The sequence below is a fragment of the Salmo trutta genome, chromosome 20, assembly GCF_901001165.1.
Source record: "Salmo trutta chromosome 20, fSalTru1.1, whole genome shotgun sequence".
Taxonomy (NCBI): domain Eukaryota; kingdom Metazoa; phylum Chordata; class Actinopteri; order Salmoniformes; family Salmonidae; genus Salmo; species Salmo trutta.
Genome location: NC_042976.1, coordinates 33,149,064 through 33,162,855, shown reverse-complemented (window position 1 = coordinate 33,162,855; position 13,792 = coordinate 33,149,064). Strand labels below are relative to the sequence as shown.

The 13,792-nt window shown below is 45.0% G+C and overlaps 1 protein-coding gene across 14 annotated transcripts in view; it reads left to right on the top strand.

Annotated features, from left to right (window-relative positions):
- The window catches only part of LOC115155914 (peripheral plasma membrane protein CASK), a 210,463-nt gene that overhangs the window by 74,327 nt on the left and 122,344 nt on the right, over nt 1-13,792 (top strand). For all 14 annotated transcript variants that reach the window (XM_029702980.1, XM_029702986.1, XM_029702988.1 and 11 more), the window contains exon 2: nt 9,964-10,076. In XM_029702980.1, the coding sequence (XP_029558840.1) occupies nt 9,964-10,076 (113 nt within the window). The remainder of the gene's footprint in view (nt 1-9,963; nt 10,077-13,792) is intronic.

Below are 13,792 nucleotides of genomic sequence, written 5' to 3'. Positions count from 1 at the left end.
CCTGTCTCCTATGTGAAGGAGGAGAAAGAGTATAATTCCATCTGATAACAGTTATACTGCATCAATTAGACCTGAGTCTGTGTGCAGCTGAACTCCATTCAGACCTCTAATGGCTGGCTCTGTACGCAGCTGCACTCTATTCAACCCCAGAGTGGTGGACTTTCTGTGCAGCTGAACCCCATTCAGACACATAATGGCGGCTTCTATGTACAGTCAGTCCCAAAGTCTCAAAGATACAGAGTTCCTGCCTCTCAATCTGTTTAAGACTCTCTTTTTCCATCTCATTCTCTCCCTCCTTCGTTTATTTCTTCTCTCTCTCTGATTTCCTCTCCACAGACCAATTTTGAAAGTCGGGCTACTCATGTGTGAATGTGAAGTGAGAGACATCTTCATTTTGAAGATGGTTACACGAGAGCGTCTCTCCTTGAGTCCTCCTCTCCTCCGCTTTCACAGATCTTCACTCAACAAACAGACACACGCGGTTTACCGCCTCTTTTCTCTCTGGGTCTGCGTGTGAACTCGCACTCTTATCTGTCTGTATATCACTCAGTCATCTTAGTTTTTGTCTGGCCTACTTCTCTCTTGAATAAGAGATCTAACGCTACGGGTGTTTTTCCCAAAGACAATTCTATCCTTATTGGTATGCTGAGGTTTCTCTTGTGCGCCCTTTCTTTTCTCTGTTGTTTTTCTGTCTAGAGTTGACATTTTAGCGTGTAGCTCCAGCAGACCTCACAGTCAGACAGTGAGCGAGGGACGGCGGGAGAGGGAGACAGAGGAGGGGTGAGACGTGCCTGTAAAGGTAGACTGCATCAGATAAGGAAGGAGGACACAGCATCTGTCTTACGAAGCTGCTCCACAAATGTTTTCACGCCCCCCCCCCCCCGCTCTCTTTGTACCGTTCCCTCCCTGCTGGACATGACCTGTAAGATCCCAGTGAGATATCAGAAACATTGCCTGTTTTCTGTGTGTCTCAATAAAGCATGATACGAGTTACAGGTTGATCATAAAGCAGACTGACTGTATTACTGCATTGGTTTGTCTCTCTTTCAGTGCATGCTGGGAGTGTTTTGTAGTTGAGAGGCCGTGTGGAGGGCTCTGTCCTTACTTATTTACTGTTGGTTTAGGGGTACCCACAGATGTTTTTTAAAAGTTAGGAAGGAAGAGGATGGAGTTTTAGTTTCCTGGGGTTTGCAAGGTGTGGTGTGCGCGTTGGCTTCGCAGCCTAGCGCGGGGGAGACGCTGTCGATACGGCATGGATTCAGGTGTGTTCCTGAGAATGGAGTTAAGGTGGAGGAGACGCTGTCGATACGGCATGGATTCAGGTGTGTTCCTGAGAATGGAGTTAAGGTGGAGGAGACGCTGTCGATACGGCATGGATTCAGGTGTGTTCCTGAGAATGGAGTTAAGGTGGAGGAGGTTCTGCTCGCGGTCGGTGAACAGGTAGGAGCTGAATTTATACTTTCCGCATCCAGAGTGAACAAGGCTGTGGTTGTGTTAATGATGGTGCCGATTTCTCCTCTTTCGACACCTTTGTCTAGGGTAATAGTTGCAAAACTGCCTCCGTTTATTACGGATGATCAAATCCGGAAAGAGCGGAGTCGGTTTGGTAAGTTTGCTAGGGGTTTTCGTGTGCTGTCGCCAGGTTTTCAGGCAGGTGCTGTTAAGCATGTTGTTTCGTTCTGGAGGCAAGTGTTCATGTTTCTGAATAACAATGAGCAACAGCTAAATGTGCATTTTAAAGTGAGGCATGGGGAGGGGCTCTATGTGGGGTTTACCAGCACAGATAGTCTACGGTGTTTTGAGTGTGGGGATTTGGGGCATAAGAGGTTTGTATGCCCATATAAAGGCCATAGACAAGGTGAGGGTACAAGCGCCAGTGGGGAAAATCGAGGTCACCGTGCAGGGGGCCATGAAACGCAGGCAGCAGAGGCTGGGCCTAGTTATGCTATAGATGGTGGTGTAGATGAGACTGGGTCTAGTCAGGTTATGGATGGTGGTGTAGATGAGGCTGGGTCTAGTCAGGTTATAGATGGTGGTGTAGATGAGGCTGGGTCTAGTCAGGTTATGGATGATGGTGTAGATGAGACTGGGTCTAGTCAGGTTATGGATGATGGTGTAGATGAGACTGGGTCTAGTCAGGTTATGGATGATGGTGTAGATGAGACTGGGTCTAGTCAGGTTATGGATGGTGGTGTAGATGAGACTGGGTCTAGTCAGGTTATGGATGGTGGTGTAGATGAGACTGGGTCTAGTCAGGTTATGGATGGTGGTGTAGATGAGACTGGGTCTAGTCAGGTTATGGATGGTGGTGTAGATGAGGCTGGGTCTAGTCAGGTTATAGATGGTGGTGTAGATGAGGCTGGGTCTAGTCATGTTATGGATGGTGGTGTAGATGAGGCTGGGTCTAGTCAGGTTATGGATGGTGGTGTAGATGAGGCTGGGTCTAGTCAGGTTATGGATGGTGGTGTAGATGAGGCTGGGTCTAGTCAGGTTATGGATGGTGGTGTAGATGAGGCTGGGTCTAGTCAGGTTATGGATGGTGGTGTAGATGAGGCTGGGTCTAGTCAGGTTATGGAAGGTGGTGTAGATGAGACTGGGTCTAGTCAGGTTATGGATGGTGGTGTAGATGAGGCTGGGTCTAGTCAGGTTATAGATGGTAGTGTAGATGAGACTGGGTCTAGTCAGGTTATGGATGGTGGTGTAGATGAGGCTGGGTCTAGTCAGGTTATGGATGGTGGTGTAGATGAGGCTGGGTCTAGTCAGGTTATGGATGGTGGTGTAGATGAGGCTGGGTCTAGTCAGGTTATAGATGGTGGTGTAGATGAGGCTGGGTCTAGTCAGGTTATGGATGGTGGTGTAGATGAGGCTGGGTCTAGTCAGGTTATGGATGGTGGTGTAGATGAGGCTGGGTCTAGTCAGGTTATGGATGGTGGTGTAGATGAGGCTGGGTCTAGTCAGGTTATGGATGGTGGTGTAGATGAGGCTGGGTCTAGTCAGGTTATGGATGGTGGTGTAGATGAGGCTGGGTCTAGTCAGGTTATGGAAGGTGGTGTAGATGACACTGGGTCTAGTCAGGTTATGGATGGTGGTGTAGATGAGACTGGGTCTAGTCAGGTTATGGATGGTGGTGTAGATGAGGCTGGGTCTAGTCAGGTTATGGATGGTGTAGATGGTGTTATGGATGGTGGTGTAGATGAGACTGGGTCTAGTCAGGTTATAGATGGTGGTGTAGATGAGGCTGGGTCTAGTCAGGTTATGGATGGTGGTGTAGATGAGGCTGGGCCTAGTCATGTTATAGATGGTGGTGTAGATGAGGCTGGGTCTAGTCAGGTTATGGATGGTGGTGTAGATGAGACTGGGTCTAGTCAGGTTATGGATGGTGGTGTAGATGAGACTGGGTCTAGTCAGGTTATGGATGGTGGTGTAGATGAGGCTGGGTCTAGTCAGGTTATGGATGGTGGTGTAGATGAGGCTGGGTCTAGTCAGGTTATGGATGGGGGTGTAGATGAGGCTGGGTCTAGTCATGTTATAGATGGTGGTGTAGCAGAGGCTGGGTCTAGTCAGGTTATGGATGGTGGTGTAGATGAGGCTGGGTCTAGTCATGTTATAGATGGTGGTGTAGATGAGGCTGGGTCTAGTCAGGTTATGGATGGTGGTGTAGATGAGACTGGGTCTAGTCATGTTATAGATGGTGGTGTAGATGAGGCTGGGTCTAGTCAGGTTATGGATGGTGGTGTAGATGAGGCTGGGTCTAGTCAGGTTATGGATGGGGGTGTAGATGAGACTGGGTCTAGTCATGTTATAGATGGTGGTGTAGATGAGGCTGGGTCTAGCCAGGTTATGGATGGTGGTGTAGATGAGGCTGGGTCTAGTCAGGTTATGGATGGGGGTGTAGATGAGGCTGGGTCTAGTCAGGTTATGGATGGTGGTGTAGATGAGGCTGGGTCTAGTCAGGTTATGGATGGTGGTGTAGATGAGGCTGGGTCTAGTCAGGTTATGGATGGGGGTGTAGATGAGGCTGGGTCTAGTCATGTTATGCTAGTGGATGAAGAGAGTATAGTGGGGAAGGGCGTCAAGTGGGGGAGGAGGAGGAGTGTCAAGCAGAGGAGGAAAAAGGGGGAGAACAAAGTTTCATTTGTCACATGCGCCGAATACAACAAGTGTAGACCTTACAGCGAAATGCTTACTTACAAGCCTTTAACCAACAATGCAGTTTTAAGAAAAATAAGTGTTAAGTTAAAAATAGAGAAGTAAAATAAAAATAAAAGTAACAAATAATGAAACAGCAGCAGTAAAATAACAATAGTGAGGCTATATACAGGGGTACCATTACAGAGTCCATGTGCGGGGGCACCGGTTAGTCAAGGTAATTGAGGTAATATGTAAACTCAGCAAAAAAAGAAATGTCCTCTCACTGTCAACTGCGTTTATTTTCAGCAAACGTAACATGTGTAAATATTATAACTGAGACATAAACTGAACAAGTTCCACAGACATAATGTGTCCCTGAACAAAGTGGGGGTCAAAATCAAAAGTAACAGTCAGTATCTGGTGTGGCCACCAGCTGCATTAAGTACTGCAGTGCATCTCCTCCTCATGGACTGCACCAGATTTGCCAGTTCTTTGCCAGAAGGGGGTGTGGAGCCTGGGCTGTGGGTGTGGGAGGAGCCTATAATCTTCCACAATCCAGCCCTTTTTTGCGATTGGTTCAATCAGCCACCCTGCAGAAGCGACTGATGGCAGCGGGTTTACTAAGGCCGGGTAACCTGCGGCTGCTGGGGGAGGAGGGGTGGAAAACCCATGAAGTCCTGGCACAACAAACAGGAATAATGTCTCTTAGGCTGTTGGAGAGATTCCTGGGGGAGGTCCAGGAGGCACTGTCTGAGCTGGTAAGGGGGATGTTTGAGCTGCCAAAGGTGGAGGGGCCATCAATGTTTCCGCCACTGCAGGTGACGGCAGAGACTGGGGACTGGCAAGGGGGTCTGGAGGACTTGTTGGAGGTTGTAATGAAATGAGGATGTATCATTAAAGAAAGACAAAAAGTCAAAAGTATCTCTTTCTCTCAATTCAATTCAAGGGGCTTTAATTGGCATGGGAAACATCTGTTTACATTGCCAAAGCAAGTGAAATGGATAATAAACTAAAAGTGAAATAAACAATAAAAAGTGAACAGTAAATATTACACTCACACAAGTTCCAAAATAGTAGAGACACTTCAAATGTCATATTATGTCTATATACATTGTTGTAACAATGTGCAAATAAATCAACAATAAAAGGGGTTGTATTTACAATGGTGTTTGTTCTGCACTGGTTGACCTTTTCTTGTGGCAACAGGTCACTGATCTTGCTGCTGTGATGTCACACTGGTATTTCACCCAGTAGATATGGGAGTTTATCAAAATGGGATATTTTTTTCAAATTCTTTGTGGGTCTGTGTAACCTGAGGGAAATATGTGCCTCTATGGTCATACATTTGGAGGTTAGGATGTGCAGCTCAGTTTCCACCTTATTTTGTGGGCAGAGTGCGCATAGCCTCTCTTCTCTTGAGAACGAGGTCTGCCTTCGGCGGCCTTTCTCAATAGCAAGGCTATGCTCACTGAGTCTGTACATAGTCAAAGATTTCCTTAAGTTTGGGTCAGTCACAGTGGTCAGGTATTCTGCCACTGTGTGCTCTCTGTTTAGGGCCAAATAGCATTCTAGCTCAGTTTTTTTGTAAATTCTTTCCAATGTGTCAAGTAATTATCTTTTTGTTTTCTCATCATTTGGTTGGGTCTAATTGTGTTGATGTCCTGGTGCTCTGTGGGGTCTGTTTGTGTTTGTGAACAGAGCCCCAGGACCAGCTTGCTTAGGGGACTCTTCTCCAGGTTCATCTCTCTGAAGCTGATGGTTTGGGAATCGCTTCCTTTTAGGTGGTTGTAGAATTTCCGTTGTACATGGAGGATATTTTTTAAGAATTATGCATGCAGTCTCAATTTGGTGTTTGTTCCGTTTTGAGCTGAGGATGACGTTAGAGATTAAGTATAGCTCTCTCTCTCTCCTCTCTCTGGCCACAACATCAGAGCACATCTGCCTGGTTTCAGATGCATGAGCTGGGCTGAGGAGGAATTTACAGTGTGTGTTTTCAGTGGCTATCACCGTTGCTAATTACTGATCAAACAACCGTTAAATCTAAATGTCTTTCATGTGACTTCAGCCGTGGAAACCTCAGAATGTTTCCTTTCGCTAAGCTGTTGACCCAGGAGCTCTGCCAGGAGTTATGCTGTGTGTGTATTTATATTATTTATTTATTGCATGATAAATGTCCCTGTTATGCTCAGAGAGACTTCTGCAGTACCCTCTGTCTCACTAGCTCTCTCTTGCTGTCACACAAACAAACAAACAAACAAACACAAATGTAGACTTCACTATCCCGCTTCCTCTGAAGATTTAGGTGTTTCTGTCTCTGCTCCGTGACCAACGTCCAAAAGGAGCAATCCTATACACTAATCCCCATCTCTCTCTCTCTCTCTCTCTCTCTCCTCTCTCTCTCTCTCTCTCTCTCTCTCTCTCTCTCTCTCTCTCTCTCTCTCTCTCTCTCTCTCTCTCTCTCTCTGATTCTTTCACACACTCCTACTCTCTCTCTCTTCCTTCCCCTCTCTCTCTCTTCCTTCCTCTCTCCTGTAGGCTATATCTCCTTTTCTCTTGGAGGGGAAGCTGTGGAGTCATTGTTTATTCATTAGCTGTAACTGTATGCTATTGGGTTTCACTCCTTAAGAGAGAAGGTGCTGCCTTGTTTCTAAGGGAACTCCAGCAGAGAATAAAGAACTTGAACAAATGCACTTCACTACTTCTCATATACAGTGTTCCTGTGTGCCTGAACGTGCACGTGTGAGTGTGTGAGCTTGGTTATTGGAATGGATTTTGACCTCCATAAAAAAATGACAGACAGCCAGGTCAAAATGATTACACTTTACTCAGCGTTATTGCTGTCTAAGTGTGTGTGTGTGTGTGTGTGTGTGTGTGTGTGTTTATAGCAGATGGTGATCAGATTAAAGCTGCTTAGCTTCAGAGGGGTGATGTACAGAGAAACACTGCCCAGAGATGGTAAAGCACACACACAGGCTGGAGAGCTGTTCATCTATATATAACCACTAGTTTTGACTGCCGCTTGGTGATGACACTGATTGTGTGTGTTTAGTAGAATATTCCCAATGGGAAGTATGTGTGACTAGGTTTTCTCTGTCTCCTGGTTAAAAGCTGCTCTCCCTCAGTTCACTAACAGTTCAGACAGATGGGGGTAGACAGAGATGGTGAGGCTTAGAGAGAGACCCCTTATTTTCCCTTTCCTTTTGCACATTGTATATAGCCGATAATATACCATTTGAAACGTCTATATTATTTAAGAACTTGTGTGTGTGTGTAATGTTTACCGTTCATTTCTGATTGTTTATTTATCTTATTTCCCTTTTGTTTTGTCGATTTCACCTGCTTTGGCAATGTAAACATATGTTTCCCATGCCAACAAAGCCCTTTTAATTGAATTGAAGAGATGGGGAGAGGGAGAGAAGTGGGGAGAGGGAGAGAAGTGGGGAGAGGGAGAGAAAGATGGGGAGGGGTAGAGAGATGGGGGAGTCGGACAGGGAGGGAGACAGGGAGGGAATATGACAGGAGAGCGACAGCAATGCACTCAAACTGTCCCACACGCATGCACAAACGCACCCACCCACCCATACACACTCCCATTCAGTCTCTTTGTATTCTCTGAGGGTGTGTGTGAACTGGGTCATCTTTAATCAGACGTTGTCTAGCATACACACACCTGAGGCAGGAGAGGCTCTGCTTTCCAAGGAATGTGTGTGTGTCTCTCTCTCTGTGTGTGTGTGTGTGTGTGTGTGCCTTCTGCTCTGTGCCAACTGCCAAGCTACTGTGAGAGGTCTGCGAGGGCAGCGGAAACCTTGTATTTACTAAACACCTCTCACTGACTCAGGGTCAACTCCATCTGTGTTAAGGTCACTGCTGTGGTTTACATTTTCCTCATCTTAGAATGATTCAATATCAGAACTGACTGAAGATGATGGAACTGACCTCAACTCTCTTAGCTAAACTAGAGCGCTTGGGTTGTGTGTGTTTTTATATAGTGTAATCATATTCAGCCTCAATGTCTTGCTTTGGGGTACTGCAGATACGTTAAGGAACAATTAAATGAATACATTAGTCTGTTAAAGATTAAACTTGTACTAGGGTCTTTCTATTTGATTTCAATCACTTTTTGACCGCACCCCTTCAAACTCATGGGAAGGTGGGGTTTGCAAAATTGGTCAGCTTTGAGCACATCTATCTCCTAAATGTTTTGCCAATAAATGCTTCACAGAGTTAAAGTAAGACATATCTCAACATCAACTATTCAGAGGAGACTGTGTGAATCAGTCCTTCATGGTCGAATTGCTACAAAAAAACCACTACTAAAGGACACCAATAAGAAGAAGAGACTTGCTTGGGCCAAGAAACACGAGCAATGGACATTAGAACGGTGGAAATCTGGCCTTTGGTCTGATGAGTCTAAATTTGAGATTTTTGGTTCCGAACCACCGTGTCTTTGTGAGACGCAGAGAGGTGAACAGATGATCTCTGCATGTGAGGTTCTCACCGTGAAACATGGAGGAGGAGGTGTGATGGTGTGGGGGTGCTTTGCTGGTGACAGTGTCAGGGATTTATTTAGAATTCAAGGCACACTTAACCAGCATGGCTACCCCAGCATTCTGCAGCGATACGCCATCCCATCTGGTTAGAGCTTAGTGGGACAATCATTTGTTTTTCAACAAGACAATGACCCAACACACCTCAAGGCTGTGTAAGGGCTATTTGACAAAGAAGGAGAGTGATGGAGTGCTGCATCAGATGATCTGGCCTCCACAATCACCTGACCTCAACCCAATTGAGATGGTTTGGGATGAGTTGGACCGCAGAGTGAAGGAAAAGCAGCCAACAAGTGCTCAGCATATGTGGGAACTCCTTCAAGACTGCTGGAAAAGCATTCCATGTGAAGCTGGTTGAGAGAATGCCAAGAGTGTGCAAAGCTGTCCTCAATGCAAAGGGTGGCTACTTTGAAGAATCTCAAATATAAAATATATTTTTATTTGTTTAACACTTTTTTGGTTACTACATGATTCCATGTGTGTTATTTCATAGTTTTGATGTCTTGAATGAGTAGGTGTGTCCCAACTTTTGACTGGTACTGTAAATCAAAATGGGTATGGTTAAAAAGTTATGCATGTGGTCCCGTGTGGCTCAGTTGGTAGAGCATGGTGTTTGCAACGCCAGGGTTGTGGGTTCGATTCCCACGGGGGACCAGTACAGAGAAAAAAAATGTATGAAATGTATTCACTACTGTAAGTCGCTCTGGATAAGAGCGTCTGCTAAATGACTAAAAATGTAAAATGTAAAAATGTAAATATATACAAAATGGAACAACCCACTATTTGTTTCTTTTGTATTAAATGATAAGATGTTAAGGTGTTCTGTCCTATGTATGAAGGTATGAGATGTTAAGGTGTTCTGTCCTATGTATGAAGGTATGAGATGTTAAGGTGTTCTGTCCTATGTATGAAGGTATGAGATGTTAAGGTGTTCTGTCCTATGTATGAAGGTATGAGATGTTAAGGTGTTCTGTCCTATGCATGAAGGTATGAGATGTTAAGGTGTTCTGTCCTATGTATGAAGGTATGAGATGTTAAGGTGTTCTGTCCTATGTATGAAGGTATGAGATGTTAAGGTGTTCTGTCCTATGTATGAAGGTATGAGATGTTAAGGTGTTCTGTCCTATGTATGAAGGTATGAGATGTTAAGGTGTTCTGTCCTATGTTTAAAGGTATGAGATGTTAAGGTGTTCTGTCCTATGTATGAAGGTATGAGATGTTAAGGTGTTCTGTCCTATGTATGAAGGTATGAGATGTTAAGGTGTGTGTGTTATTTCCTGTGCAGGGGTCCGTTCAGCGTGGTGAGGAGATGTATCAACAGAGACACAGGACAGCAGTTTGCTGTGAAGATTGTAGACGTGGCCCAGTTTACCTCCAGCCCTGGACTCAGCACAGAGGGTAAGAAAACACACGCACACACACTATATATCACTCTCTCTCTGTTGTGTGTGTGTGGATGCTGATGGTTATAGAGACAAATATACACACTATCAGCTGGGTGTAAGGTGATGTGGGAGGCCTGTGTGTGTGTGTGTGTGTGTGTGTGTGTGTGTGTGTGTGTGTGTGTGTGTGTGTGTGTGTGTGTGTGTGTGTGTTCTCCTCACTCTGAATCGGTACTCCAAATAACCCTTTAGCCCTGCCTCTGAGGTAAAAACTATCACGATAGACATTTTGGTACTTTGTTTTTTCCCGAAAGCAAACTAATCACAAAGAGGCCAGTGAGTCATGAAATTGTCTGCACAAAGCACCAGACGCAGCGCACAGGCCTCATATCAAATCTAATATTATTTGTCACATGCTTCGTAAACAACAGGTGGAGACTAACAGTGAAATGCTTTCTTACGGGCCCTTCCCAACAATGGAGAGAGAGAGAAAATAGAGAAATAATAGAAAAGTAATAACACGTAATAATAAAAGTAATAATAAATACACAATGTGTACCGTAATTTCCGGACTATTGAGCGCACCTGAATATAAGCTGCATCCACTGAATTTTAAAAAAAGTATTATTTTGAACATAAATAAGCCGCACATGTCTATAAGCCGCAGGTGCCTACCGGTACATTGAAACAAATGAACTTTACACAGGCTTTAATGAAACACGGCTTGTAACAAAACTAAATAGGCTTTAACAAAACACGGCTTGTAACAAAAAATAAAAAATTTGCAGTAAACAGTAGCCTACCAAGAAAGTCAAGCTCCCGTGCAGCAGCTCTATTTCCTTTTCCAACAGCCAGATCAATCGCCTTCAACTTGAAAGTGTCTTTACCATGATGAGGGTGACAAAATGACTACCGTAATCAGAATGATGGGAAGTTTGAGCGCGCTCGATTTAATCTAAACAGTAAACAAAAAAGTTGTTTGACCTTAACCCATTCAGCAATTTTATTGGTCTAATGAAAGCTTCATGCCGCCAAAAAACTGAGCACGTCACAGAATGTTTTTTTTTTTTTTTTTTTTTTTAAAGCGGGAAAAATCCATATATTAGCCGTGTCATTGTTTAAGCCGCGAGGTTCAAAGCCTGGGAAAAAAGTAGCGGCTTATAGTCCGGAAATTACGGTAATGATAACTTGGCTATATACACAGGGTACCAGTACCGAGTCGATGTGCAGGGGTACAAGGTAATTGAGGTACATATAACTATGAATAAAGTTACTAGGCAACAAGATGGATAATAAACAGTAGCAGCAGCGTATGTGATGAGTAAAAAAAGTTAGTGCAAAAAGGCCAATACAAATAGTCCGGTAGCTATTTGGTTAACGATTTAACAAACTATTTAGCAGTATTATCGCTTGGGGGTAGAAGCTGTTCAGGGTCCTGTTGTTTCTTGACCCCTTTTCTTGTTTCTCGTCATTAAGACACGCGATGCCCAACTTCCATCAACACGTCTCCTTTGCCACTAAGGACAAAAACGTCCTAGGCTACTGTTACTCTACCCACAAGCAAGCATACAAGGCCCTCCCTCGTCCGCCATTCGGCCAATCAGATCATGACTCTGTACTCCTGCTTCTTGTTTAAAAGCAGAGGCTCAAACGGGAAGTACCCGTGACTCGCTGTGACGAGAAATCTACATGAGAATCAGAGATTATGCTACAGGACTGCTTTGCTAGCGCTGATTGGAATATGTTCCAAGACACCGGCGATAACGTCAACGAGCTAACCACCTCCGTCACCGGCTTCATAAGGAAATGCATTGGTGACGTTGTCCCCACAGTGAAGCTGCTTCCCCAATCAAAAGCCCTGGATTAACACACAGTTTAGCGCTAAACTAAAGGAGAGGGCTGCTGCACACAGGTCCATCGCAGACAACCCTGAAGCTACGGCTGAGGACAGGAACAAGTACAAAAAGTGACACTATGACCGCCGCAGAGTCAGCAAACAAGCTGATACTATACATGCTCTGACGCCCGCGGAATGTGGCAGGGGCTACAGTCCATTACGGATTACAAAGGAAGACCCAGCCGTGATCTGTCAAACGATGCCTCTCTTCCAGGTGAACTCAATGCATTTTAGGCACGCTTCAACAATAACAACACTGTACCATGCGTGAGGGCCCCCACCGCCCAGAGGACTGGGTGATCTCGCTCTCCGACACCGACGTGAGTAAGGTTTTTAATTAGGTCAACACTTGCAAGGCCGGACGGTATTCCAGGGCACGTTCTCAGAGCATGTAATCTTCAACCTCTCCTTGTCCAAGTCTGTAATCCCCACGTTTCAAGATGACTACCACCCTGTACCACTCACATCTGTAATGATGAAGTGCTTTGAAAGACTGGTTATGGCATACATCGACTCCTTCATCCCAGACACACTGGACACACTCCTATTTTCATACCGCCCCGAAAGATCAATAGACGACCCAATCTCAATTGCACTTCACACTGCCCTCACCCATCGACAGGCCAGAGTAGAGTGGGTCAAGAGCTTCAAGTTCCTCTGTTTACAAATCACTCACACACGCACAGTCCACTCACACATGCACAGTCATGAAGAAGGCAAGACAGAGAGCCTCTTCCCCCTCAGGAAGTTGAAAAGGTTTGGCATGGGCCTTCAAATCCTAAAAAAGTTATACAGCTGCACCATTGAGAGAATCTTGACTGGCTGCATCACTAGATGTTCTTTACCATTCAGCCATCAGATTTGCCACCAATGCTCCTTATAGGACACATCACTGCACTCTATACTCCTCTGTAAACTGGTCATCTCTGTGTACCTGTCGCAAGTCCCACTGGTTGATGCTTATTTATAAAACCCTCTTAGGCCTCACTCCACGCTATCTGAGTTATCTACTGCAGCCCTCATCCTCCACATACAACATCTGTTCTGCCAGTTACATTCTGTTAAATGTCCCCACAGCACACACATCCCTGGATTGCTCCTCTTTTCAGTTCACTTGAGCTAGCGACTGGAACGAGCTGCAACAAACACTCAAACTGGACAGCTTTTATCTCCCATCTTTTCATTCAAAGACTCAATTATGGACACTCTTACTGACAGTTGTGGCTGCTTCGCGTGATGTATTATTGCCTCTACCTTCTTGCCTTTGTGCTGTTGTCTGTTCCCAAAAAATGTTGTACCATGTTTTGTGCTCCCACAATGTTGTGCTGCTTCCATGTTGTGTTGCTAACATGTTGTTGTCATGTGATGTTGCTACCATGCTATGTTGTTGTCTTAGGTGTCTCTTTACCCTATAATGACAAAGCAAAAAAAGGTTTTTACGACATTTTTGCAAATGTATCAACAATAAAAAACAGAAATATTACATTTACATAAGTATTCAGACCCTTTACTCACTACTTTGTTGAAGCACCTTTGGCAGCGATTATAGTCTCAAGTCTTCTTGGGTATGACGCTACAAGCTTGGCACACCTGTATTTGGGGAGTTTCTCCCATTCTTCTCCGCAGATCCTCTCAAGCTCTGTCAGGTTGGATGGGGAGCGTTGCTGCACAGCTATTTTCAGGTCTCCAGAGATGTTCGCTCGGGTTCAAGTCCGGGCTCTGGCTGGGCCACTCAAGGACATTCAGAGACTTGTCCCAAGCCACTCCTGCGTTGTCTTGGCTGTGTGCTTAGGGTTGTTGTCCTGTTGGAAGATGAATCTTCACCCCAGTCTGAG